A 27238-nucleotide genomic window follows, 5' to 3' on the forward strand; every position below is an offset into this window, starting at 1 on the left:
GGGTGTTGGGGGTCTGGGGGCTGGATCTGGGGGGCAGTAGGGCCTGGGGGTCTGTGGGGACCGGGGGGCTGAAGGGCCTGGTGACATTCTGTAGTGCCTGGGGGATGGATCTCAGGATCTGTGGGCCCAGAACGGGGTCTGTGCATGGGGGCTCTGTGGGGCACGGGGGCAGAAGTTCATCCTGGGGTCCCCAGAGGGGAAGGGCCAGGGGCTCCTGCTCCCCTGCCCGCTGCCCCTGTCCTGACCGTGTCTCCGCAGCCCCTGGCAGGGCCCGGCATGGTGCAGATCGTCATCTCCAGGTGAGCCCCGTGGGTCCCGTCCCCGCTGCCCCTGTGCCTGCCGGGGCCCGGGTGACCCTCCCCATCTCTCCCCCAGCGGTGGCACGGGGGCCCTGGCACAGTGGGTGCTGCTGGAGCTGCAGGGCGAGGTGGAGCCCCGGCAGAGCGGGGAGCTGGCCGGGAGCCTGCTAGGAGACCTGCACTACACCTGTGAGGTGAGACGGGACAGCGCCGGCACCTGCCGGGGACAGTCCAGCCCAGCCTCACCCTCCGCTCTCCCCAGGGCGTCCCTGTGCTCATCGTGGGCCACCACATCCTCTACGGGAAGGTGGTGCAGCTGGAGAAGCCGTTTGCCGTGCTGGTGAAGCAGGGAGGAGCCTCCCAGCCCAGCCCCGTGGGGCCCCACGGCCACTACACCGTTACTGCCCTCATCAAAACCAAACTGCTCTTCAAAACCCGCCCCAAGCCCATCATCACCCACGTGCCCAAGAAGGTCTGAGGGGAAGGATGTGGGCTCTGAACTGTGGTTTGCTGCTGGAAGGAGCAGCAGGGACTTGGGGAGATCCAGGACCTCATCCCTCTCCTGCACAGGGGACTCTGGCACTGCTGGGTCCTGTGTCTGGGCACCCAGAGCCCTTCCTGGGTCACTTGTCCCCCCCAGAATGACTATTTTCAGAGCTCAACCAAGCTCTTGGCCACAGACCCTATAGATCACCGCAGGGGACATGGCTCCTGGTAGGTAGGGACTTCTGTGAGCCTGGGCAGGGGTGTCCCACCCAGGGGCTGCCCACGGTGTCCAGCAGGTCCCAGGGACCCACTGTGGTCCCAGGGATCCATGGAGGTGCCATTGTGGAGATGTCTCCTTCTACCCCCTCCCTGCAGCTGTAGGACACCAGTGCCACGCAGGGACTCAGGACCAGCCTCCCTTGAGTCGGGCAGGGGGTTCAGGGACCCTCCCCAAAACACACCATGTGTCCTCACTTCAAGTCTTTATTTCCACAACTCCGTCAAGATATAAAAACCAGCCTTTTCCACCCGAAATATGGAAAAAAATTCCCCTGGCAGGTTCAAAAATAAATAGATTTACAAACCATCTGCGACAATACCAAAGAGCTACAAAAGTCTTCTAAAAAACCTTGTATTAAATTAAACAAAAACCAGCTAAAAGCTCCATCGTAGAAAGGGATTTTTTTTCCAAGTCCTGAAAAAAGGACCCACAGGTGAATTCCCTGGGGAGGGGAAAGTTGGGAAGCACCTTGCCTAAATCCCCATCTTCCCACTGCTGGGAAGGTAGCAGGGTGGGAGTGATGGGGCCAGAGACCCAAAGGGTCTCCAGCAACGCTCCGGCCGGCACACAGCCCCCCAGTTTTCCCAGTTTCTCCATGCCAGGATCCCCCCCTTGGCTCTTTGGCAAAGCTGAAGGAACCTGCTGCCCTCCTGGAGCAGCCAGACCCCCCGGCAGGCCTGGGGGGCTGCCCCTGGGTACGTGCCGGCACGCAGCCGTGGGGCAGAGGCAGCACCAGCCGGCAGTGCTGGCACCGTGCTGGCAGAGGCTGTGTGTCCTGGGGGTGGGAAGGGCTGTAGCACCACGGAGCTGGGACTGGAATCCCTGTAAAAAGCACCGAAGGGTGGAAGGTTCTGGAGTGGGGTGTGGGGAGCGCGGCCAGCGGCGCTCCACACCAGGATGCTCCATAGGGCACAGCTGGGATGTAGCTGGCAGCACCTGGCTGGGTGATGGGCAGCCCTGGCTCGGCTTCTCTGTGGCCAGCTTGGGATGGAAAAATGAAAATATAGGAAAAGTTTGCATCTTAATATAAAGAAAGAAAGCAAGATTTCAAGATCTGATGAGAAATGCCAAGGGCTGGGAGCGCTCAGCGCTGCCCAGCAGCTCCGGGATTGGGAAAAAGGGGTCTGGGGGTGTTCACTCCAGCACGTGGGATCACCCCAGCACCTGGTGGTTCCGGGACGGGGAAGAGGGGACGGCGGTGGTTACCCTGACACGTCAGATCACCAAGGCACCTGGGACAGCCCTGGCACGGGACCACCCCGCGGTCAGACCTCAGTGAAGACCAGCCCACACTGCTCCTGCCTCTTGCCGCAGCGGCGGGCGACGATGGCCAGGTAGAGGGTGAGCAGGGCCACCCAGTAGCAGGCATAGAGGATGGCACCTGAGACGAGGAAGGCCACCTCGGTCTCGCTGAAGAGGTCCTGGCTGTAGGCGGTGTAGGCCAGCCCGCCCAGCAGCACCGCCACCCACACCGACACCGGCAGCAGCCCCACGAAGTTCACCACAATGGTGCGGCGCCCTGAGGTGCCCCAGCCCGACTTGTTGATGGTGGCAATGGCGAAGATTTTGGCGGGCAGCAGGCTGGACATGTAGAGGAGGGCGTAGAGGGACATGAAGATCATCTCGGCACTGCCGCGCAGGAAGCAGGCGTAGGTGGCCTTGATGACACCCACCAGCTGCACCGTCAGCAGGAACAGGAGGATGTTCCAGACGCGGCCGCGGTAGAAGAGCTGGATGACGGTGGCGATGAGGAAGAAGGGGAAGAAGCCGGTGACCACCGACTCGTAGGTCATCCAGAGGTGATGCTTGTGGAACCAGAGCGCGTTGTAGAGCCACTCGCGGAAGTAGGACTTGCTCCAGCGGGTCTGCTGGTTGAGCCAGCGCAGGTACCGCGTGGGCGTCTCCGTCAGGCACTTGGAGCGAGCCGTGTACTTGGTCCGGTAGCCCAGGCTGAGCACGCGGTTGGTGAGGTGCCGGTCGTCCCCGAAGCTGCACTTGCTGCCCAGGAAGGTCTGGTGGTACCAGTCCTCGAGGAACTGCTGCAGCAGCGCGTTGCGGTACATGCCCAGGGGGCCGCTGATGCACTGCACGCACCCGAAGTACGACTGGCACGCGCGCTCCACGTTGAAGGCCATCCAGTACCGCACGCTGCTCAGGAAGGAGAGCCACGAGTCGTACTTGTTCAGGATCTGGGGAGGGGATGGATGTGAGCCCCGGCAGTGCTGCAGCCCCCTGGGGCCCCCAGCCCTGCCCTCCCTCGTGCCAGGGTACCTGGACATCGCCGCCGACGCCACCGACGTGGGGGTCGGCCTCCAGGATGCGGAGCATCTCGGCGGTGCAGGCGGGGTCCAGCACCGTGTCTGAGTCACACACCTGGGGGCAGAGGGAATGTCGAGCCCCGCTCCCGCCGCCCACGCGCGCCCGGCAGACAGCCCAGCCCACAGCCAGGCAAGCCTGAGCCATGGACGGCGAGACCAGGCAGAGCCCCGGAGACCGGCAGGCGATGGAGGGGAGCAGAGCACCGGTGGTACTGGGGCACCGCTGCAAAGGACACCCATCTCTGGCTGCTGGCACCGAGGGAGGACCTGTCCCAGTCACCACATGTGGGGACCTTGCACCCCGTGCCACACTGTCCCACGGGATGACACCATAGCAGGCCATGTGCTGAGGAGGTGAGGGGACACCCATGGGCAGCAGTGTGGGCAGCAGTCAACACCTCAGTCACCCCAGTGCCAGCGGCCCCCAGCCCTGGTGGCTCTTGGCCAGTTCAGGGGCCAGATCCAGTGACAGGCACCCAGGTGCTACTGGGAATTCCTGGGACTGCTCCCTTTCCACCCACAGCCCCTCTGCCCAGGATCTCACTGCCCACATCCCCTAGCCCATGCACGCACCTGGATATAGTCCACGGAGTCTCCGAGCGCCCGGAAGGCCGTGTACATCACCTCCCGCTTCCCGCCCCACTTCTGGAGGATGCAGGAGTAGGTGTTGCTGCGGACCAGTGCCTGAACACGGGCCAGCCCTTCCCGCAGCCCGGCCTCCGTCTCCCCCTCGCCCCACGCGTGGAAGTTGCTCCTCCAGACGTAGCTGCCGGAGTGCTCGGAGCCCATCACGTCGCGGAAGATGTCCAGCATGTAGGTGTCATCGGGGCCATTCCCGTCCACCACCATCACCACTTTGAGGTCGGGGAAGGCGATGCGCTTGACGGAGCGTAGGCACTTGGTCAGGTAGTCGGGATCCTCCTGGAAGGCGGCGATGCAGAGGGCCACCGAGCGCCCCGGCCGCACCGGCTGCCCCTCGCCCCGCATGCGCCGGTGCTCCAGGAAGGCGAAGAGGCTCTGGATGAAGAGGTGCAGCCCCAGGATGGCCCCGTAGAGCCCGAAGGAGAGGTAGTGCTTCTCCGTGTGGATGAACTGGTACCCTGTGACGTAGGCGGCCAGGATTCCCCCCAGCACCGCCACGGCGAAGAGGCTGGTCCCCACGACACGCAGGGCCGTGGAGAGGCTCCCTGGCATCTGGGGGACACGGGGCACCATCAGGGCAGGGATGCATTCTCCCCGTCAGGTCACCCAGAATGCAGAAGCGGGGTGGCCCTGCTCCTCTGCTGCCCCACGGCCACCCTGTCCCTCGCTGGTCACTGGTTTGGGAGTGACACCTTCCCAGCGCCTCCAAGGGGCCAGAGGAGGTGCGGGGGTCCCACACACCCCGCTCTGTGTGGTGCCAGGTGAGGTGCGGGGGTCCCAAGTACCCCACCGAGTACAGTGCCAGCACCCCCCATCCACCCAAGCAGGAGCACGGCTGCTCGCAGGCGATGGCTGGGCTGGAGGACAGGGAAGGGCACGGCGATGTCAGGGACCGGGCTGTCCCCGGGGAAATCGCGGCCGCCCAGAGCCCTCCTCCTTCCCGAGCGCGTGCGGTGGGACCCCCGGCTGCGGGGATGGCAGCGGCCAGACCCGCACCCCGCTGCGGGATGGGACGAGCAGCGCGGGCAGGACGGGACTGCGGAGGCGCCCCGGGACGCGGGCAGGGGGTGCGGGCAGGTCGGGGGTGCAGGAGCACGTGCGGGGTGCGGGCAGGGCGCGGAGCCGGCCCCAGGGACCCCCGGCGGCACCTCCCGGGCAGCCCCCTCCGGCTTACCCCCGGTCCCGCAGCCCCCGGCGCTCCCGGCTCCTCCCGGTCCCGCAGCCCCCGGCGCTCCCGGCTGCCCGTTACCCCCGGCCCCGCAGCCTCCTGTGCTGCCGGTCTCACAGCACCGCGGGGGCACCGCGAGCCGGCACCAGCGGGCCGGGAGGGAGAAGGAGGGACCGGGACTCACCGTGGAGGTGCCGGTGGTGGTGCCGCCGCTCCCCACCCGCCGCCGCCGCTGTGCGCCCGGCCCGGCCCGTGCGGCCCCTTTATACCGCGGCGGGGCCGGCACCGCCCGCAGCCCGCGGGGGCCCCGCCCGACACCGGCACCGGCACCGGCACCGCCGGCACCGCCCCCGGCACCAGCACCGGCACCGGCTCCAGCTCCGCCCGCAAGCCCCGGGAACCCGCCCCGCACCGGCAGTACCTGGCACCGGCCCCAGCCCCGCACTGCGGGAGTGATGACCGGCACCGGCGGCACCGGCGGCACCGGCATCAGCAGCACCACTGCTGCACCGGCACTGGCACCATCACAGGCATCACGGCACAGCTGCTACACCGGCGGCACCGGCAGCGGCTCCGGTCCTGCACCGGAACCGGCATGACCATCACCCGGCACCGGCATCAGGCGCGGGCAGGGCTCGGAGCCAGCCCCAGGGACCCCCGGCAGGCGCTCGGGGTGGAGGAGGCACTGGGAAGGTGTCACCCTGTCACCCCCAAACCAGTGACAGGCGAGGGACAGGGAGTGGCCACTCCATCTCCCCCCGCCCCGCTCTGGGGACCCCTCTCATGACACCCACGTGTCACCTTCCTGTGCCACCCGTCCCCCCGCGGCATAAGCCACCTGTGTCACCCTGTCCCTGTGGCCAGTGGGTCATCCTGGGGACAGCAGCACCTTGCCCTGTGCCAGCCTGATGGCAGGGGACAACCAGCTCCTGGAGGGGCCATTCTGAGTCTGTAGGAGGCACGGCCTCGACTCGGGGCTCAATTTCAGCACTTTTGGGCTTCTCAGCCCAGCCGTGTCCTGCTGTGCTGGGAGCTGGGTGTGAGGTAATGCCGGGGCTGGGCCTGGAGGCTCGGAGCACCAGGAGCTGGGAAAGGGGATCCCTGCAGCAGGAGCACCCCGGGTGGGGACATGGCCAGGACTCCCAGCCTTGCAGGGAATGGGGGTGCTGGACACCCCACACTTGGCAGGACACAGGGCAGCTGGGAAATGGGCTCCTGGGGCTGTGCACAGTGGGGCTGGGCTGCCCAGAGCCAGGGGAGCAAGGGGGCCACCAAGTTGGGTCCCTGAGGACTCTGCTCCCCCCACACTGTGGGTGTGCAGCAGCTCCCAGTGCAGGAATGGGGCCCATGGTGCTGCAGCCCTGCCTGGAGGGAGGAGGTGACTCTGATACTGGGGTATCCCTGAGCACATAGTGGTGAGTGGTGGTCCCAGCCAAGTACCCTGCACAGTCTCTTAGCCAGGGGTCTTGGTGCCACACCAGAGGGGCCCATCCTCAAACCCTGTGCTGAGGGAGCCCCCAGACTCTTCAGCATTCTTGTGGTGTGAGTACAGTGCCAAGAAAGGGCCACAGAATTCCAGTCTGGGGGTGCAGGCAGCAGAACTCCCCTCCCTCCTGACTCCCCTTGGGGACAGCCACACATTTGGTGCTGCCCAGCCAGAGGGAGCCTGAAGCACTGGCCCTGCCAGCTGCTTGCCCCGCTCAGGGCTCATCCTGGGGGTGATGCCCACCCCTCCGCAGACACAGGGTACATGACCATGATGGCACCCGTGAGCTTTGCGTGGCCCCACAGACATCACGGACACAGGGCTGAGCACGTCTCAGTTTAATCCCACACCTCGTCCCAGCGAGGCTCCCCTGCCCTCCGACACCGCCAGCGGCATCCTGGAGGGCACGGCCAGCCCTTCCCTGGGGGAGCCACCGGCCCCAGAGAGGAGCAGTTCACTTCCACGGGCTCGGCCCCACTATGGCAGCACGACGATCTTCTTCTCCAGCGTCTGCGGGGGGAACAGGACCCTCCTCACGGCGGCATCCAGCTCCTGCAGCGCCAGCTGCGCGTGCAGCAGCGTCGCGGCGTCGCGCTCGGCCGCGGCCACGTGCTTCAGCAGGCGGTACAGGTCCCGCAGCACGTCCCGCAGCACCTGGCACGGCACGGCACGGCACGGCAGCGTCAGCACCGCCCCTCGGCGAGCCCCGGCAGGCGCGGCGGGGCTGCTCCTTCCCCCGCTGCAACCGCGGCCACCGCCGGCCGCAGCCTCGGCCCGCCGTGACTCAGTTTCCCCACATGCCAGCAGCACATTGTGGTGATCCTTCAGCCCAGGGGCACCGGGGCATGCCGGGATCCCGGCTGTGGGGATTCCCGTGGGGAACTGGCTGTTTCCCCCACGGGAGCTGAGTCCCAACACGCTTGTTACTGGGAACTGCGGAGGGAGGCCACAGTGGTGGAAAAACCGGGCATTTCCAAGTCAAATCAGGGATGAACAACTCCCACAGCTCCCAAGAGTTGGCACTGCCCCCAGCATGGCATGGCAGTGTCCATGGCACAGCCCAGCAGCTCAGAGGGACACCCCCACAAAGCCCCCCTTCCCCAGGATCTGTTGAGGGAACCCTTTAGTGGGGGATGCCCAAACTGGGCATCTCAGTCCCTTGGGACTTTTCCTGGAAGCCATTTGGGCATGAGCCCTGGAAGCCATTTGGGAATGAGCCCTGCAGCCCCTACAGAGCAAAGGCCCTCCCCAGGGTATGCCCAGGAGCCCCTTGGGAGCTGTCTCTGCCCCAGGGACAAGCAGGGGCTGACCCACCTCAGTGACCTTCTCACTCAGCCCCCGTAGCAGCAGCACCACCACGTGCACAGCGGCTCTTCGCACTTCAGCCTCGGGGTCTGACCGGGCTATGGCCGTCACACAGCAGGTGACCTGTGGGGACAGGGCAGGGGGACATCACCAGGGACTGAGAGATGCAGGGGATCCCACCGGAGCAGCCACCGACGTGCTGGCAATGTCCCAGGAACGAGGATGGGAGCCCCATGCCCTGCTGAGTGCGGGCTCTGAGCAGCTCCCGGCAGGGCCAGGCGGCACATGGATGCCTCAGGAAGCTGTGTAAGAGTCTGTATGAAAATCAGGCAGAGCCAAAGGAATCCAATTAAATCCCGGCAGTGACAGCCGGGAGAATTAGCAGAGCTCACACCTTCCCAAAATAGCAGCGTGTGGCTCCCTGGCATCACATCAACTGCCGGGATCCACCGGCGCCGAGCGGGAGCTGAGGGGAGCAGCCCGAGTGCCAAATCCAAGATGTCTCACTCCAGGAGCACCGGGGGTGTGGCGGGTGAAGCTCTGGCTCCCACAGGGCACAGACCCATCGCCTCCAGGGCTGCCGGGCTCCTGGGAGTCAGGCTCACCCCACTGGGATCTCCCAGCAGCTCCTGAAGCTGTATCTCACCCACAGCCTGCAGCTGGGGCGGGTGAGGGCCAGCTCCGTGATGCTGATGATGCCGATAATGATAATTAAGATAACGGGAGAGTAACAAGGTGTCATTAAGCGGGAGGTGTCTCTGGCAGGCACCACTTGTGCCCCCAGGTCTCCTCTGGCAATGGCTGCCATGGGTGGAGCAGGCACCTAAAAATCAGGGCTAGAAGGCTACAACTTCCCCAGTGTTTGCTTCAGGCCCCATGGCTTTCATACTCCTCAATATCAGCAATTGTCACTCGCGTCCTTTACGGAAATGTCCCGTTTCCATATGGAAATGTCCCGTTTCCATGTCCTCAGCAGCCCAAGCATGCTCTACCAAATGCGCTCGTTAAGGAGAGGCCCCACTCTCCCCAGGCAGGGTCAGGGAAGGATGGAGCCCGTACCTCCTGGATGATGGACCCCAGCTGGAAGCCCAGGTGCTGGCAGAGCTCGCCCAGGTTGGAGAGGCTGCTGGCCCGCAGGGCACTGTCGGGATCCCGGGCACCCCGCAGGAAGGCGTGGATCAGCGGCTCCCGGTGCTGGAACACCATGTCCCCTGCGAGGGACAGCAGAGCTCTGTGTCACCACCCTTCCTGCCAAAGCCCTGGCTCCTTTGGGAACAGATGCGTTGGGCATCTGCCTTGCTACACCACTGGACAGCTGGATGCAACATCTGGAGTGTGGCTTGTGCCCCTCAGCACACACCCCGTCACTCAGCCCTGCAAACACCAAGTGTGAATCTCAAATTTCGACATCATCCAGACCCAATCCCCTGCCCCAATTAGCACACGGAGGTGCTGTGGAGGTGTGAGCTGCTAATGAGAGCTCACACCCGTGCTCAGCATCCACAACCATCCCGGGAGTGTGGTCATCCCACAGGAGATGAGCAGCTGTGTGCCCCACGGTGTGGACACACCTCCTACCAGGCAGGGCCTTGAGGGCTGGAAAGAAAGCTCCAGAAGGCCAGCTGGCCTGTGAGTTCTATGCTTTTCCAGCTCTCTCAGGCTCTGCAACTCCTTGGACAACGGTGTCCTGCAGGCAGATGGAGGCAGTGGGGTGGATGCCTTGGGATGCCCCAGGGTGTGGAGACAGGAATGATCCTTGTGGGCAGTGGAAGCCCCCATCACCCAGCACGTGGGGGCTCAGGGACTGGCACAGGGTGGGGGAGCACGGGGCAGCACTGTGATGCCAAGGACTCGCTGGGAATGTATCATGCTCTGTGCCTGCATCCCAGGACTTGGAATTCCAGCAGTATGAGCAGTGCAGGGTGATCCCCTCCAAAGCCAGCAGTGCACCAGCCCCTGTGCCAGATGGCTGCAGAAGGAGCATGCAACATTTCCTTTCCTCTCCTAGACAGGGAAAGCCGCTCCAGTGGGACAGAAAACAGGGCTGGGCACAGGGCAGCAGGGGGGCATGACAGCCTCTTGGCAGAGCAGGAGAGCTCAGAGCCCCAGAGAGCTGCGCAGCGATCCTGAAGTGCTGGATAAATCCTTGCTCTCAGATGCTGAAGCTTTGCAACAGAAACAACCTGGTGCAATTTGTTCTATAAATACGCCGGCGAGCCGGGACGCGCCGGAGCTGCTGCCCGCGGCAGCGGCACCACGGCGAGCGCGGAGAGCGGGGCAGGATGTGCCACCATCCCCGGGGCAGCTGCCAAGGGCAGCCTGCACCACGCCAGACACTCGGACACTGCCTGGGGAGGTCTGGGACTGAGGGGCTCTGAGCTGATCTCCGGAGCCCCACCGGACACAGCGGGATGCCCTGAACCCGTCCCAGCAGCGAGGACGGATGGTGGCACAGCCAGGCACTGATGCCACAGCTGGCAGAGCCCAGGGATGCCACTGGTGCCAAGGAACCTGCCAAAGGCCACAGGAGAATCACAGTCCCAGGACCCAGGGGGTCCTGGCCCTTCAGGGGCATCCCCAGCCAAGGCACACAGCTCCCACCCGGTGACCAGGGAGCTCTGCCTGGCTGCCCCAGCACCGTGGACACTGGCCGCCACTTCCCTGGCCACGTACAGCTCCAGCTGAGTGCTCCCGCTGGCCAGGCCTCCTCCACAGAGTCAGACAAGGCATTTTAGGACGTGTCCCAACAGCAGATGCCGGAAAGGCATCATCCAGCTTCTACCTCTGAGCCCGGCGTGTCCGGGCGCTTCCCAGCAGTCTCCAAGCCCGGTGCTGCTGAACGAGGGGATGGTGGGCTGCTGGCAGGACCTGCCATCCTGCTCCTGCTGCTGGCAAACCCCAGCCAGCTTCTCTTTGGCTTTCAGACCCTTCTCACCTTCTGACAACAGAAGTCCCCTGTGGGCTTTCCCCTGGTAATGGTGAGGCTGAGCAGCGCTGCGGCTGCTGGCAGCGGGCAGTGCCATGCCCACGGCCATGGACTCACCCAGCGCCCGGGTGACACGCATCAGCACCTCGCCCAGCTTCATCCTGGTGACAGCGGCCATGGTGTCCTCTCTGCCCTGCGCTGGGCACTCGTACTGTGCCAGCAGGACGGGCAGAATCCGCTCTGGATACTCACTGGAGAGCAGGGCAATGCCTGGAGGGGAGAAAAACTGGAAAATCAGTAATTTAGCAGTTGGCAGCAGGTGTCCACTCACTGCTGCTGGGTATGCCCTTTGACCCAGTGAGGACTTGCTGCACTGGGGGCAGCTGGGCACTGCAGCCAATTCTTGGGCACAGGGTCTGGTCACTGCTCCCAGCTCTTGGCCATCTGCACACGGAGCCAGCTTGTCTCTGTCCCTGCTGGATTTACCTGGCCCAGACTGGGAGCAGGAGCCAGTGCGTGCTACATGCCTGCTGCATCTCCCTGGAGTGGATGAGAGACCAGATCCCAGATGCAGGGAACACACCCTTCTCCAGCTCCAGTGCCCTGCCCTGAACACACTCCAGCCCCTCAATGACTGTCTTGGATGAGGGGCCCAAAACTGCCCCCAGGACTCCAGGAGCAATATCCAGCACATCAGGAGTACACCACTGCAGTCCGGCTCCATGAAACCCAGCGGTGCCACAACCGCTGGCTCAGCCCCAGCCCCGCTGCTGTGACAGAGAGCAAGCAGGATATGGGGACCTGTCTGGCATGGCCCCCAGCCCTGTGCTTGGCACGGCACGGCTCGGCACGGCACAGGTGCCGGCTGAGTCAGTGCTGCAAGGAACCGCATCAGGGTTAATCACCGAGCGGCGGCAGCTGCAGCGGCATTAATCACCGGGACGGTTGCAGCCTTTGTGCTCCAGCCGTGGGCAAGGACAGACCCATCCCTCTCAAGACCGTACAGGCAGCGGGAAGCACAGCATAAACTCCTTTCCCAGCTGCTGCCAAAGGTTACCAGCCCAACCCAGTGTGGGCCAAGGGAATGGCACACATCCCCTCCACGGAACGCAGGGGACCGTGACCGTGCATTGTCACCCAGGACACACACGTCACCCCTGCGGAAGCACCTGCCTGCAGATCCCATGGGCAGCCCGGTGCTGCGGGGCTGTGCCGAGCGTGCTGGGGCAAGCACTGACCTGAGGGTTTCCTAGGAAGGGGTGTGAGTACTCAGGAGCTGCCACCTTGGCAGAGCCCTGAGGGAGCACCAGTGGGTCTCCCATGTCCTGCTCCTCTGCCAGCCTCAGCTGCACAGGTCCCTCTGTGGGTGCTGGAGCTGTGCCCACGCTGCACTGGAACTGCAGCCCCGGCCTGAGGCACAGACCTGGCACAGGGATGGTGACCAGCTCCAGGGAGTACGAATAACTGGGAGACGAAGTCTCCAGCTTCAGGAACTCGGCATAGAGCCGACATGTGGCCCCAGGCTTGATGGAACACCACAAAGCCACAGTCTGGGAGGGCAGGAGATGCCAAGCCCTCAGCCTGCCCATGGCTCTCCTGCTCTTCACTCCCAGGGCGCAGAGCCTCCACAGCACAAAACCTTCCCTGACAAAAGGCTGGCGCTCGCCCGGACAGGCACTGCTCACCTTGGATGGCTGAGAGGTAGACAAAGGCGTCCTCATGCTGCACATTCTCCAGGAACACCTGGAAGGAAGGAAAGTGCCATCAGCAGCGACCCTGGGCTGGGCCAGCAAGGCCAGAGAGCTCCAATTATCGTGACCATTTCCAGGCTGGTGGCCTGTTCAGCACCAGCTCTGCTGGCAGGGGACACAGCAGGGGACAGGGACCAAGGCAAGGGACAGGGACCACAGCAGGAGCCTGGTACCTGGAGCAGCTTCTCCTGAAGCCGAAGTGCCTCTGGATCCCGCTGGGTGACCAGGCTGGCGAGGCGGCGCAGGGCAGCTGCCCGGCTGGGGGGCTGGGGGTCGTAGGCTGACACCAGCAGCTCCTGGAGCCCAGCCGGGGCCAGGCTGTCGGCACCTGGGGCTGGAGAGGCACCGGGCTCACGGCCCGTGCTCTGCTCCTTGCTCCTCTCCCTGCGAGCCGAGGGGCTGCCGTGTCCGTGGTGCGGCGCTGGGGGGCCGGGGGCTGTGCCAGCAGGGCTCTGTGCGGCCGTGCCACCAGGGCTCTGTGCTGCCGTGCCACCAGGGCTCTGTGCTGCCGTGCCACCAGGGCTCTGTGTGGCTGTGCCACCAGGGCTCTGTGCTGCCGTGCCACCAGGGCTCTGTGTGGCTGTGCCACCAGGGCTCTGTGTGGCCGTGCCACCAGGGCTCTGTGCGGCAGTGCCACCAGGGCTCTGTGCTGCTGTGCCAGCAGGGCTCTGTGCTGCTGTGCCAGCAGGGCTCTGTGCTGCCGTGCCAGCCGTCCTGCCCAGCACAGCGTCAGCAGCGCTGCCCAGCGTGCCGGGGGAGCAGGCGCCGTGGGTGAGGATGGCGATGCGCAGGTCCGAGGCCAGCTCCTGGGTGAGGGGCTCGGGGTAGGTGCGGGACAGCTCCTCCAGCAGCGGCACCAGCCGCTTCAGCACCGCGAAATCGCTGGATTTCAGCTGGGGAGGAGAGGAGCAGCGCTGGCACCAGCCTAACGAGGGTTCCCTCCCTGGGACGCTCCCTCGTGGGGGTGAGGAGCCCCAGAGCCCCATCCCCAGGTTGTGAGCCAGCCTCCAGGCACCATGAGCTCCTCTGGCCCAGTGCCAATCCCAGTGCCAATCCCAGCCCTGGCAGCAGCCACGGGAGAAGCTGGGAAGTACGTGATCCTGAAGAACAGCAGTGTCTGGGTATGGGGACCAAGCCAGGGACATCCCTCCCACCAGCACTGTGCCAGACTTGCCATCAGTCCTGCCTGGAAGGATGCTCCCAGCACAGCAGCCATGACCTGTCCTGAGCTGGAGAAACTCCTGCTCTGACCTGGATTTAGCTGCTAAAATCTGGGATGTGAGGCCTGAAAAGGGGGGCTTTAGCAGAGATTTTGGATGATTGCATAAAGCCCCTCGCCTGCTGAAACCCAAACAGCTCTGCAGCTGCTTCCAAAACCTTTCCCATTCCATTTTCCAAATTATATCACTCCCATTAACGCAAAAGTGGGAGCAGGAACTCGCCTGGGAGGGGCCCATTGCAGCCACAAGTCTCTGGCCTTAACTTCTCTTCAACTACAGTTCTTTTCCCAGTATTAGAAATTTAGCAATAAGAGACAATAAATGATCTCTTTCTGTTAACAGCTGGATCTTCCTTAGGGCAAATCCAGGGATGAAACAACTCCAGCAGCTCAGTGATGGCAGCATGTTAATGGATGTGCCATTGCTCCCCATGGCAGCTCCACTGAGTGACACAGAGCTCATACATATATAGGTACTACAAGGTAACTGAGAGATATAAATAACAATATAAATATGTATAAAATGTAGATATGAAAGTATAAGGGGATTTTCAAGGGTACAGCCCACATGGGAAGTTCACAATGCTCTGCAGCCAGAGTCTGTGACCGTGTGGGGACGCAGAGCGTGCACTGCTGGTATTTAAAGATGCTGTATGTGACTACACTGCTCTGTCAGGGCCTTTTTAGGAGAGACTATAAATTAGTTAATTGGGTCCTTGGGGGTGCCCTGCTCAGACTGAATCATCGGTCAGCACCCTGGCAGTGTCCCAAGGAACATAATTATATATCTATATATCTATTTACAGGCTGCGACTGAGCAGGGACCCCGAGCAGGGGCACCCAGCTGTGCCACTGCACCCTGGGCTGGGCGTGGCAGTGCCAGCCCCCTGCCCCACACCCCGCGCCCCCCGAGGACGCCCCTCACCTGGACGGCCCCGCCGAGCACGGCGGCCACCAGCCCCATGGCCATGGCGAGGGTCTGCGCCTCGGCCGCCGCGCCGGGGCCCCGCGCAGGGTGGGCACAGGCCCGCTGCAGCACGGCCGCCAGGAACTCCTGCACCTGCCAAGGGAACAGCCGTCAGCAGCAGGGACACCCCGGCAGCTCCCCTGCAGCTCCCCTGCAGCTCCCCTGCAGCTGCCGCGCCCAGCACGGTGTCCCTGTCCCACAGCTCTCCAGCACAGTCCCACACAAACGAGTGCTCCTGTCCCACACAGCTCTCCAGCACAATCCCACACAGCTCTCCAGCACAATCCCACACAGCTCTCCAGCACAATCCCACATAAACGAGTGCTCCTGTCCCACACAGCTCTCCAGCACAATCCCACACAGCTCTCCAGCACAATCCCATACAAACGAGTGCTCCTGTCCCACACAGCTCTCCAGCACAATCCCATAGCGTTTGGACACTGCTCTCAGGGATGCTCAGGGTGGGATTGTTGGGGTGTCTGTGCAGGGCCAGGAGCTGGACTCAATGAGCCCTGTGAGTCCCTTCTAATTCAGACCATCCTGTGATTCTGTAATTCTGTGAAATCCTTCCCATTTTCCTCCTGTTGCTGCTACCCCAACCCCAGTGTGAGCTCAGCCAAGTCACGTCCACAACTGGGACAAGGTGACGGTCAAACTGCTGGGGTCTCTCTGCTGCAGAAGCCCCCGTGGGGCTGGAGGAACAGAGGGGTCCCAGCTCCATCTCTGCCTCCTGCTGACTCCACCATGGGATGGAAGCTGGGACAGTCCCAAAGGGAAGCTCAAGGAGGGTCTGTATGGAATTGCCCCAGGTAAAGGCTTGGAAATCCCCGAGCCAAGGAGCTCCAGCCCCTGTCTACAGCTCTCCATACCAGCCTCCCCCTTATCCTGCACAGCTCACACTCCAGCTGAGCCATTTCCTGTGTTCTCACTTACTTTGGGATTTTTCCCACAATATTTTTATTCCACATGTAACGACCCTGCCTGGTTGGCACTGGCCTTCTCCACACTTGGCACCAACACCTTTGATCCCACAGGCTTCCTAACAGATCCTGAAATTAGGGAGTTGATGTTCTCCATGCCTTATCTTCTCCCGACAAGCCTGGGAAGGGTTTGGATCAGGGTGACTCCTACCTAACAGGTGTGCTGCAACAGAGGAGGAACTATTGTGTTCCTGCTTCAGAAAACAAAGTATGAGGGCAACAAGGTCCTCTTGCACCAAATTCCAAACTTCCACCCCCAGGGCACTGGGTGCAGGCAGCGTTTCCTCCTCAGCTGCCAGATTCCTTGAGCACATCCCTTAAGCAAGAAGGGAGGCTGTGGAAAAGGGCTTTGGAAAAGGCTGCATAAAAGGCTCAGGTACCTGCTGGGATAATTATTCCAGAGAAGAAATTACATCAAACAGCAAGTAAAAAAAAATTTGAATATTTGCTCTCACAACACAGTGACACACGAGCTGGAGGGGTTGAAGTTGTATTTAATATTAAAAAAAAGAAAATTGTGAATAAATAACAGTAGATTGTAACTGAGAAAAATTAAAACTTAAAAAATAATCTAGAAAAAAAAAACATTTTAAAGTGGGAGGGAAAAAAAAGGAAAAATAAAACACTGGGGCACAGTTGTGTCTCAGGAAGGAGGAGAGAATCCTTGGTGCAGTGAGGAAATCAAGTTGACCTTGGTTATGGAGGAGAATACGTAAATAAAATAAATGTGCAGTGGGGGGGCACAGCAGCTGCTGCTCCTGGGCTCCAGCTTTGGAAGGATGGATCCCACTTGCTCCCACCCCATTAGGGCCCCCCAAACACGCCAGGGAACCCCGGACTGCAGAACCTGCTCAAAGCCTGTCCCTGTCCCAGCCCGGGGCCTCGCTGAAACACAACCCCAGGCAGGAGGATAATGGATTTGTTGTCTGCATTTCTTTGGTGGTGGGTTTTTATCCCAGACTCCCGGCTGGACCCTGAAACCTGGCAAAGCCCTTCCCCATTTCCCAGCGCGCCCCTCCGGCCCGGCGGGCGGCTGTGATGGGAGGCAGGTGGGGACAAAGCGCCGCTGGCTGTGTCCCCTCTGCTGCCGAGCACACAAAGGCTCCTTTGTCCCGAAGGAAACGTGAGGAAACCTGCCTGAGCCGTGACCGCCCCTGCCCACGGCAGCACGGGAGCTGGCATGGCTGGGGCACTGGGGGAAAAACAGCAATAAAACACAGGATGGGGAAGTTCAAAGCCACCGGATCTGCAGGGGACCTGCAGGGGATCCACAAGGGACTGCCAGGCTGCTGCAGGGTCCAGCTGCCTTCCTGACCGACCCCATCCCAGGCAGGCTCAGGGGGAAAGATTTTAAATATCCTTTTTGGGACCAAGGGGCACCAGTGGCCTTTGGAATTACAATATTTAATAAATTTGGCACTGCCCACCTATGAATGTAGGAGCACAGTTATGCTGACCAGGTTGCTCCCACAACCTGGCCTTGGGTACTTCCATGGATGGCACAGCCACAGCTTCTCTGGGCAACCTGTGCCAGGGCCTCACCACCCTCACAGGGAGGAATTTCTTCACCGTGCCCCTTCTAACCCTGCCCTCTGTCAGGGGGAAGCCATTCCCCTTTGTCCTGTCACCCCAGGCCCTTGTACAAAGTCCCTCTCCAGCTCTCTGGGAGCTCCTTTAAGGACTGGAAGTTTCTCTAAAGGTCACTCTGGACCCTTCTCTTCCCCAGGCTGAGCAATCCCAGCTCCTCCAGCCTCTGCTCCTGGCAGTGCTCAGGCGATCCCCCAGCTCTGCCACCACCAACCTGCACAATGTCAGTGAACACGGTGTCGGAGACGCCCTCGCACAGCGCAGCCACCAGCTGCAGCACCAGCAGCCTCCTCCCCTGCCTGGCCTGGTACTGCTCCAGCTCCAGCAAACTCCCTCCAGGCTCCACAGCTGGGTTTGGAGCCTCCTCATCCTCCGCAGCCACCTGAGTCAGCTCCTGCCGGGAAGGGAGCGCAGGCACGGCGAGGCAGCGGTCAAACAGCAGGAGCCAGTGCCAGCAATGCCAGCTGACTGTCACACCACCCTCCACTGCTAGATGAAGGTTTCTGAGAGCTGCCCACAGCTCCTGGGGTCCCATCCCTATCCCCTGCTGTGACTATGGGCTGGGGCACAGAATCCCAGCCCAACCCAGGCCTGGAGGGAACCGCGGGGGGCTCCAAGTGAGATCAAAGGAAGCAGGTATGGGGCCCCTCTTCTAGAACCAAGGAAGCAACAGGGATTATTCCCAGCCTCCAAAACTCTTCAGACATGCTCCTGTAGTTAAAACAGCCCAGGGGGAGGATGGGGGTTAACCCCTTCAGGGATAGGGCTGCTCCCACTCCTTGGCTTCCCATGCAGCACACAGGGCTGCTCCAGCACATGCCATACCCCAGGACACACAGGGGGATGATCCCCCTTTTGCCTTCTGCTTGTCCAGGGAATCCCTTCCTGCAGGTATGCCCCAACCAGGGGCTGGCTGCCCTCACCTTCAGGCAGTGGATGAAGAAGTCTCCTGCCAGACCACTCTTCTGGCAGTGGGACAGGAGCTCCACCAAGCTCTCCACATGGCACTGCTCCAAGGAGATCTTCTGGTACAGGGCCTCGTCTTCATCACTGGAACAAGTCACTGTATCACCCACACAAACACACCCAGAACCCCCCGATGCCCAGACTCCAGGGCATGGTGAAATCCCAGCCTGCACTTCCCTGGAAGCCTTCCTTCCCAGCACTTCCCAGCAGAGCCTGGAGGCAGCTGAGCCAAATGTTGCCCAGGTCATTTGGGCTCTGCTTATTAACTAACCTGCACTCATTAACAGAAACCATGAGCCCAAAACATACGTTTCATCCAGCCCATAAATACCAGGTTTAGAGCTGGGTAAGTTAGGCAGTGGTCAGAGCTGTGGCAGCATGAGCCAGAGTCAGAGCCAGTATGGAACAAGTTTAAAGTAGCCCCAGTTCAAGCAAGGCAGAGCTGCTTCTAATTCTGGCTCTCCAGTACCTAAAGAGAGTTTATAAAAACGCTGGAGAGGGACTTTGAGCACGGGCATGGAGTGACAGGACAAGGGGGAATGGCTTCCCACTGACCAAAGGTGGGTTAGATGGGATAATGGGAAAGCATCCTTCCCTGTGAGGGTGGGGAGGATGGAGAGGCCCTGGAACAGGCTGCCCAGAGCAGCTGCTCCATCCTTGGAAGTGCCCCAGGCCAGGTTGGACAAGACTTGGAGCAACCTGAGATAGTGAAAGGTGTCCCTGCCCATGGCAGGGGTGGAACAAGATGAGCTTTAATGTCTTTTCCAACCCAAACCAGCCCATAATTCTAACTCAGGTCAGGAAAAGCTTGAAAAGAAGCCAAACCAAATGTATTTGTGAGGATTTTGCTGCAGGTGTCCCCAGCTCCCAGCACACCCCTGGGCACAGCTGTGCCTCTGCCTGCCCCACAGTGCTGCCCTGGCCCTCCTGCCAGCTCACAGCCCCTCTCTTTAAACCCAGCCTCCTGCTGCTGGACATCCCAGCCTGTGTGGCTGGAGACTAAAGGCTGCAGTTAATTCCCAGCATGGCCAGCTCTGCCTCCACTTAGAGGCCATCTGCCCGCGCCAGAGGAGCTCCAGGGCTGCTCCGCGACGCTGGCACTGCCACAGTCTGTGCTGTGACTGTGCCACCTGTGCCCGAGGGACTCCGCTCACTGTGTCACCAGACAGGCTCGGGCTGGAGGCTGGAAGCTGAATTTGGGGGGTGCTGAGATTGGAAATGCACATCCCCCTCCCAGACACTGCGCAGGCAGGCAGGGAGTGCACACCAACACTCAGATGGAGCGTGATGCTTCTTGGGGCTGCAAGTCAGAGATCTGTCCGGGGAACCTGGGGGCTGTGTTGGCTCTGTGGGCTGTGTGGAAGTGTCACCTGCCTGAGCTTGAAGGGATGAGACCTTGTGGGATGGCTCTGGCAGCCCCCTGCTTTGCCCAGGCTCTCTGCCAGGCTTCCCTGGAAAGCCCCGGGTGCCGGGTGACCCAGGGACTGTCCCACAGCACTCACCTGACGGTTTCCTCCAGGACGATGGCAGCACCGCCCTCGCTGCCCACACGGAGCTGGCACTGTGGGTGTAGGGTGGGCACGTGGCTGCTCAGCCCAGCCAGGCTTTCCAGCACAGCCAGGGACTGCTCCCGCTCTGCCTTCTCCAGGAACCACAGCAGGATGTCCTGGCATGGGGAGCTGTCAAGGAGAAAGGAGCCAGTGGTGACACTGCTCTGCCCACTGCACCGTCCCTGCACAGGTTTTGGGATGAGGGACGTGACTGGAGTGCTCTGGAGCAGCCACGGGCTCTCCATGGGATGCTCCAGCTCCTGGCTCTGGCAGCGAAAGCATTTGTGCCTGTTCCTAAGGGAATCAGCAGCACATCCTGCCCTTCTGGCGCTCCCAGATGGAAGGATTTGGGTTCCTCCACACTTCAGGCTGGCAAGGAAGCACTGTGAACACCCTTGGCACGCCCTGCCTGTGCCTCACGCCGAGGTGACAGGGGCTGGTGGCAGTGCCAAGGGAGAGGAGGAAGGAGATGGGAGCACTGACGTGGCACGGGGAGCCCTGCCAAGGGAAGAAGCAGGTTAATGAGGTGAAGCAGCCGCACTGGGCCGTGCCAGGGGTCTGGAAACCCGAACACTTCCAGGCAGCTGTGGGCTCAGTCATCCCTGCCAAATTCCTCAGCAAAGGAAGCAGCGACTGCTGGCCCAGCAGCAGCGTGAACTTGGCTCGTCCCACCAACTTGTCACGGCACTCACTGCTCTTTGAAGTGATTAACGAAGCCTTTAATATTAAACAGCACAGGCTGTGTCTACACACACCTTTTAGGGAAAGCCTCCACACGCCAGGATCACTGTGTAACCCCACCAGGAATGCTTTTACCAGGCTGGTCCTAACTCCAGGGAAAGCCTGGGGGGACCAAGGAGAGAGGAGAGCCAGCACCTGGTCACCCCTGTGCCTGCCACGACTGCACACCAGTCATGGGGAGCTGGGCATGGTGTGGGCTTTGTACCAGAGCAGAGTGATTCCAGATTGGAGAATGAGCCCGTACTTCCAAGAGGCAGTGCTTAAACTGTTTTCCCAGTTTTTATGCTATTTGTAGATCCCTCCATCCAGTTTCCAGCATCACTACCTCCATCCATGGACAACCACAATCCCTGCTGCAGGCAGAGCCACCCTGCACTCCCAAGGGCATGCTCACCTCCACACAGAATATCCTGGCTTCAGGGAAGACAAAAACTAACATGAGAACAGCCTCCTCAGGCACGGGCTGCCAGTGAGGCTGTGTGCCCTGCCCATGGTCACTGCCTGCCTGGAACAAGAGTGCTTTGGGATGAGAAGATGGATCTCTGCTCCTGCCTGTGCCCTGAGCGTGGCTGCTGGAGGGGGGCAGAGCCCAGCAGATGAAACCCCAGCAGAAGCAGAGTACAAACCCTCCCTTACCGTAAGTATGACACATTCTGCTTGGCGAAGGAATAGAGGGAAAACACCACTCCCAGGACTGGCTGCAAGGATCCCAGCAGCAGGCTCGAGCTGTCATTCCCAACCACATATACCTACAGAGAGAGGGAGGGGAGTCAAACACCTGCACGGGGCAGAGGGGAGCTCAGAGCACCTCTGTGCACAGGGCAGCTAGCAGGGAGGATGGTGGAGGGCTCTCAGTCTCTTCCTTCAGTCTGCAGGCTGGCTTCCCTGATTATGCCACATTCCCTATTAAAACCCGCCTTCAGCACCATCTTTCTCCAAGAATTTGCTTAACCACAGCAGGGCTCCAAGCTACAGGAAGGCTGCAGGCAGTTATTTGGGAAGTCTGCTGCTTAGGAGTAAGGTCCTGCCTTACCCAGGGATGCAACAGACACCCTGGAATGAGCAAATCTTCACTGAATGACTGTAAATCCCAAACACAGAGGTCAGTCACTAGCAGGGCAGTTGGGCTAGTGGGTGCTGAGCTGAGGCACTGGGCTGCTCAGGCTCTGGGGGGACTGCAGAGGCTCTGGGAATGTTGTTGGTGCTCAGGGGGTACGACAGCGTCTCAGGGGTCTTTGGGGATGCTGTAGAGGGTCTTGTGGGAGGTTGTAGAGGCTCCTGGGGGGCTATAGGGGCTGGGGGGTTCCAGAGCCCTGTTCCTCCCCTCCACCTCATCCAGCACCCTCCCAAGAGGCTGAGAAATGGCCCCCACAGGGCCCTGCCCTGCTCTACTGATGCTCACAGATCTGTTTTCACGTGCTAATCCCCAGGGAGCCATTCCTCCTCCCCAGACCCTCGTGTACACAAAGCCTCCCAATGAAGCCCCAAGGACGGTTTCTCACTAAGCATCAAATGACACTTGTTAGGCAAGAAACCCCCACCCAAACCTGGGGTCCCCTCATTAATCTGGCTGCTGTCAGGCCCCCAGTGCTCTGCCATTAAGGAGGGACCCACCTCAACCCCCCCAGCACTGCTCTGGGAGGGAGCAGCCCTCCAGACCGGTCTCTGCCTGCCAGCCAGTTACAACAGATCGTTACTGGGAAAAGAGACAACAATCCCAGCATTTAAGAGCTTAGCCTGCCTCGGGGCATGCCAGGAAGCAAGTCACCAGCTTCTGAAATTTGAATTCCTGGACTGGAGATGTCCTTCTGGGTTGGAATGTGCAGCAGGAAGCTGCTGGAGCCTGCAGTGGGGCACTGGGGTTACTGGTGGGAATGGCAGGAAACGGAGTTATGAGGGGAGGTGTCACAGGAGAGACCTCCACAAAAAGCCCTCATCCTTCACAGGAAGCACAAGGATGGACCTCACCAATCCCTCAAATGCCAGGACCAAGATCTGTGCTCCAAGGAAAGCTTAGAGCTCCTTACAGTGCCCAAGGGGGCTCCAAGACGGCTGGAGAGGGACTTTGGACAAGGAGCAGTAACTTCCAACTGCAAGAGGATGGGTTGAATGGGATCCTGGGAAGGAATCCTTCCCTGTGAGGGTGGTGAGGGCCTGGCACAGCTCATGTGGAGGCTGGGGTACTCCTGCAGATGAACACCAGACAACTGAGCATGACTGCAGGAGACACTGGGTTTGTGTGGCCCAACACACACTGAACTGCTCACCAGGTCTCAAACCAGCTCTTTTTCTCACCCAAAGCAGACACGGTACCTTGAGCACGTCTTCCACACAGCTGCCCAGCTCTGCCTCTGGCACCAGCACGGCCCCTGCTGTCAAATCCTGCAGTGCCAGCTCTGAAAGCAAAGGACAGAGACATGAGCCCCCCAAAACAGCCTGGAGCCCCCAGCAGCAGAACTGCATTCCCTGCACCCAAAAGCACTTCCACAGCTCCCTTCCCTCCCCACGGGAACAGACCAGCCCTCATTAGCCGTACTAATTGTGCTGTAGTGCTGTAAACCCCCAAGGAGACATGGAAATCAACACAGACCACAACTCCATGAAGGGTGATTCCCCAGAGAGCTGCTGGCCAGCGTGGGGAACCAACAGCTTCCGTCTGGAAGCCCAGAACAAGGATGTCAGACTGGGAGAGGTTCCCAAGGAGCACGGGGCAGAGCCAAAGCGCTCAGCTCCCACGCTACAGCGACTGCACTCAAGGGTAAACACAGTGCACCCAGACAAACTGACAGGGGCAGCACACAGAGCTGGGCTGCCACACTCCCCAGCCTGGCTGCTGGCCTGAGAAAACTCAGATGGAACGACAAAGACCAGTGAGGAGCAAATCCAGAGCCCTCCCCAGTCCAGGCAGGTACCTGTGGCCTGGCAGCAGCGGCGGAGCGGTGCCAGCAGGGGCTGCAGCAGGTGCCTCTCTGCCAGCTCTGGCTGCTCCCTGGCCATGCTGAGCAGCGTGGTGGTGGCCACACGCTGGAACTGCCGCGCTGCCACTTTGTCCTGCATGTGCAGCAAGTCCAGAATCTGCAAGGAAAAAGAAACAAGGATCAGGAACCCCTCAGAGGGGACAGCCTGGCACCTCACAGAACCAAGGAGCCACCCATGTGCAGCTTTGCTGGGCAGCTGGCATGACAATGTGTGTGTGGAAGAGCCAGTGTCCTTTCCACACACGCAGAACACCTCTCTGGGCTCAAAGCAGGAGCCTGCACCACTCCCAGAGCCAAAGGCTGGAAGCAAGAGCTACACACAGAGCTCTGTGTAGCACAGTGCCAAGTACCTCATGTGATCAGACATCATCCAGCATTTCAATAAAACATGGAAAATTCAAGAGTGGAAACGTCTTACTGCCAGAAAAATATCTCCTGGCTTGAGCCAGGCCACACTCAAGCAAAGGAAGAGCCCCAGCACTCTCCAAGCCAAGAGCTGGCTCTGCATTCCCTGGCAGAGGGGATGAGGGACTTACCTGGGGGCACACCTGTCTGTAGTAGTCCTCGAGGGACAGGCACTGCTGGGGGCAGGCAGCCAGGATCTTCCCAACTGCATCACATTTCCTCCAGTCCAGAGCTGCTGCTTCAGCACCAGCACCACCTACAACAGCAGCAGAAATCCCGGGTCAGCTCCGACCCACGGCCAGCTCTGGCTGAAGCCAGGTGTTCCTAGCCAAAAACTGGATTTTGAGCTTGTATTGCTCTTTCAGAGACACCTGAACTTAATGATAGAAAGGGGAAAATTGCTGTGCAAGAGCCCTGATAATGGAAAGCAACTCCTACAGCCAGGTGGGTGAGCCAAAAGGTGGGGAGAGGTTGTGCTTGGATGGTTGGAGTTGGCCAGACGAGATGTTGGCACTAAAAACTGTGGGATTCAGCTTGTGGAGAGCAACAGCTTCCTTCCCTGGCAGGACATGGAGAGCAGGGGATGGGATGGGTCTCTCTGTCCCTACAGCTCTCACAGCCCAGTGCCCAGCACGGCTCCCACCACACTGGCACTGGGACAGGGCATTTCCCAGGAGTGATCCCACCATGGACACACACAATGTGTGACCCCATCTAGGCACAGAGAGGCTTGGAGCCTTTCAGTGTGGCCGTCTAACATATGTGTATCCCAAATTAGAGCAGTTTGGGGGTTCAGCACAGTCAGAGACAATCTGTGTGTCACCATGTCACCTCAGCCTGGCACAAGCCAGCCCCTACATCCAGCTCTTGTGGCTCTGCTCTTCTGGGCCTCTCACGGGATGAACTGTCTCAAGACAGCTCTGGATCTGTGATGCTGGGGCCCAGAGCCCCTCACTCACCGTCTGTGCCCTCCAAGACACCCCGAACCACGGCCTGCACCCCGCCTGGCCTCAGCAGCCTCTCGGAGAGCAGGTGCCCGCAGAGCCGCCGCAGCCAGGCCGGGGCTGCCCCGGCACCCGGACACCTCTGCAAGGGAGCAAAGCAGCAGCTAAGGAGCCTGTCTGCACACACCTGTGCCAAGCCCCGGGGAAACAGCCCATGCTCTGACTGAGAGCACAGGATAGCACAGGATACAGGCTTTGAGTTGCTGCTTCATCCAGTGGCACAAAGCAAATCGGGAATTAATGAGAGCTCAGCCCTCAGCTGCTCAGCATGCTGTTGCACCTCTGGAAGTGTCCAAGGCCAGGCTTGGAGCAACCTGGGATAGTGGAAAGTGTCCCCACCCACGACAGGGAGTGGAATGAGATGAACTTTGAGTTCCCTTCCAGGCCAAGCCATTCTAGGCTTCTATGATTCTATTAAGGGCATTATCCCATGGGGATTTTCCTAAAACAACACTTAAGCGATTCCCCATCTCCTCCTCCCCAGGATGCTTTGGAACAGCCCCAAAGAGCAGCAGGTGCTCTGTGTCATGCCCGGAGTGGGAAGGGTGAGGTTTGGAGGAGCAGAAGCTGTGCTTGGCCGGGCACGGCAGATGTGGGTGCCAAGCCAAGGTGGCACGTGCGGCGATGACAGTCCCTGACACACCCACACTCCGCTCCCGCACAGCAGGGCTGGAATGACACACGCCCAGCGGCCTCGCCAACGCTCAGGGACTGGTTTTTAAGCTCTAAGAACACTTCCAGAAGAGCAGCATCCCCGGCGTGTGGGAACCACGGGGGTACGGACGCTGGCAGCCCCGTGCCGGGGATGGCCCCGGGTACCTGCTTGGGCTGTCCCTGCAGGACGAGCAGCTCCTGCACCGCCAGCGGCTGGTAAACACGGTCCAGGATGTCCCTCAGGGCTTCCCGGCACTGCGCTCGCTCCGCTTCCGAAACACCCTGCAACAAAACATACCAGGGCTCTAACAGCTTGGCTGGGCACTGAAGCCCCGGTCCCGCCGGTGTGCCGGTGCCCCGCAGCCTCTCGGTAGGCTCCGTGCCTCCCGTTCTTTCTCCCACACGGGGCAGGACACGGCAGGCACCGCCTGAGGAGCGGGCTGCGCTGGGCTGGCCACGCACACACCGCCGGGGAGCGGGGACACGGGGTGCGAGCGTGGCACGGACCTGGCAGAGCGCGGCGGGGCCGTGCCCCAGCCCGCAGAGCCCGCAGAGCAGCAGACGGAGGTGCCGGGCGAGCAGCGGGGCGCCCAGGGCCGGCAGCCGGGCCAGCTCGACCAGCGCGGCCACGGCGCCTCCAGCGCCAGCGCGTTCCTGCGCAGCGTCTCCGGGCACAGGGCGGGCTCCCGGCCGGGCTCGGCAGCGCTGCCGCCATCACTGGGCGGCCCCAGCAGCAGCTCCAGCGCCTCCACCACGCGGGCCGGCTCCGCGCCCGGCTGCGCGCCGCCCGCCATGTCGGGAGCGCTGTCGGGGAGCGCCGCCATGCTCAGGGTCAGGGGAAGGGGCGGGGCGGCGGCCGGCCGCCATGGCGGGGAGGGCGCGCGGGGGGCGGGGCCGCGCGGCTGCCGCCATCTTGGGGAGGTCGGGGACGGGAGGAGGGAGCGCCTGAGGGCGCGGACGGCACTGGGGACGAGAGTGAGGGACAGGACAAGGAAAACGGCTTCCACTGCCGCGGCACAGGGTGGGTGCGCTGGTGGGAAGGAATCCTGCTCACTCGAGAGCGATGAGGCCCCGGCAGTGGCCCAGAGCAGCTGTGGCTGCCCCTGGATCCCTGGCAGTGCCCAAGGCCGGGCTGGACACTGGGAGCACCTGGGACAGTGAAAGGTGTCCCTGCCATGGTGGATGGAGTTGGATTATCCGTAAGGTCGCTTCAAACTCTTTAACTCTTCTATAATTCTGCTTTCCCTGTGGAGGGGGCCACGGCCACACCTGCACAGCAGGTAAAGCCTTCGAGCACGGTCAGAGCCTCACGCACAGAAATGTGGTCTGATTTTCTTAAAACAATTTATTATTTCAATTTTATATAAAAACCATGCAATCAACACTTGGCCACTGCTGGTTTCCCAGCTCGCATCAGACCCTTTTCCCATGATAAAAAATACAAACCGTGACAACAGCTAAACACAGAGGTCAGGATTTTGGGAAAGCCCTTTGATTTTGGAAAGCACCTTTCAATGACTGCACAC

General features: G+C 61.2%; 3 protein-coding genes across 5 annotated transcripts in view; 1 reads left to right on the forward strand and 2 right to left on the reverse strand.

Annotated features, from left to right (window-relative positions):
• The window catches only part of CHTF8 (chromosome transmission fidelity factor 8), a 1819-nt gene extending 390 nt beyond the window's left edge, over positions 1–1429 (forward strand). The window contains exons 1-4 of one of the 3 annotated variants that reach the window (XR_005956549.1): positions 47–299; positions 376–493; positions 562–1013; positions 1161–1429. Coding sequence is in view for 2 of the 3 variants with exons in the window: in XM_041484310.1 (XP_041340244.1) it covers positions 145–299; positions 376–493; positions 562–777 (489 nt within the window). In the remaining variant the exon portion in view is untranslated. Of the gene's footprint in view, positions 1–46; positions 300–375; positions 494–561 lie in introns of those variants that run through there. The other 2 variants (XM_041484319.1, XM_041484310.1) reach the window with 2 other exon arrangements.
• Positions 1430–2264: 835 nt separating this feature from the next.
• Positions 2265–4577, reverse strand: HAS3 (hyaluronan synthase 3). The gene is made up of 3 exons (XM_041484387.1): positions 3957–4577; positions 3337–3438; positions 2265–3254 (listed from the first exon to the last, which is right to left on the reverse strand). Exons 1-3 carry the CDS (start codon positions 4575–4577, stop codon positions 2331–2333), a joined length of 1647 nt encoding a protein of 548 aa, XP_041340321.1. The 3' UTR covers positions 2265–2330.
• A 2425-nt stretch (positions 4578–7002) lies between these two features.
• Positions 7003–26536, reverse strand: TANGO6 (transport and golgi organization 6 homolog). Its single transcript, XM_041483858.1, has 18 exons — positions 26431–26536; positions 26220–26347; positions 25878–25994; positions 25014–25140; positions 24186–24310; positions 23584–23746; positions 22985–23067; positions 21308–21420; positions 19883–20059; positions 18338–18464; positions 17629–17808; positions 14806–14940; positions 12835–13554; positions 12596–12653; positions 11028–11180; positions 9044–9195; positions 7994–8107; positions 7003–7333 (listed from the first exon to the last, which is right to left on the reverse strand). The coding sequence occupies exons 1-18, from the start codon at positions 26534–26536 to the stop codon at positions 7157–7159; spliced, it is 2955 nt and encodes a 984-aa protein (XP_041339792.1). The 3' UTR covers positions 7003–7156.
• Between the last annotated feature and the right edge of the window lie 702 nt (positions 26537–27238).

This window comes from Pyrgilauda ruficollis, unplaced genomic scaffold (genome assembly GCF_017590135.1).
Source record: "Pyrgilauda ruficollis isolate IOZ18807 unplaced genomic scaffold, ASM1759013v1 scaffold117, whole genome shotgun sequence".
Taxonomy (NCBI): Eukaryota; Metazoa; Chordata; class Aves; order Passeriformes; family Passeridae; genus Pyrgilauda; species Pyrgilauda ruficollis.

Bases quoted from the DNA above. Each gene is read 5' to 3' on its own strand.
- HAS3 (XM_041484387.1), bottom strand. From the start codon at position 4,577: ATGCCAGGGAGCCTCTCCACGGCCCTGCGTGTCGTGGGGACCAGCCTC. The intron at 3,439-3,956 runs GTGCGTGCATGG...CTCTGCCCCCAG, and splicing joins ACTCCGTGGACTATATCCAG to GTGTGTGACTCAGACACGGT. The intron at 3,255-3,336 runs GTACCCTGGCAC...TCCCCTCCCCAG, and splicing joins GCGTCGGCGGCGATGTCCAG to ATCCTGAACAAGTACGACTC.
- TANGO6 (XM_041483858.1), bottom strand. From the start codon at position 26,536: ATGGCGGCGCTCCCCGACAGCGCTCCCGACATGGCGGGCGGCGCGCAG. The intron at 21,421-22,984 runs GTACCGTGTCTG...CTCTCTCTGTAG, and splicing joins GTGTGGAAGACGTGCTCAAG to GTATATGTGGTTGGGAATGA. The intron at 13,555-14,805 runs GTGAGGGGCGTC...TCTCCTCCCCAG, and splicing joins TGCTCGGCGGGGCCGTCCAG to CTGAAATCCAGCGATTTCGC.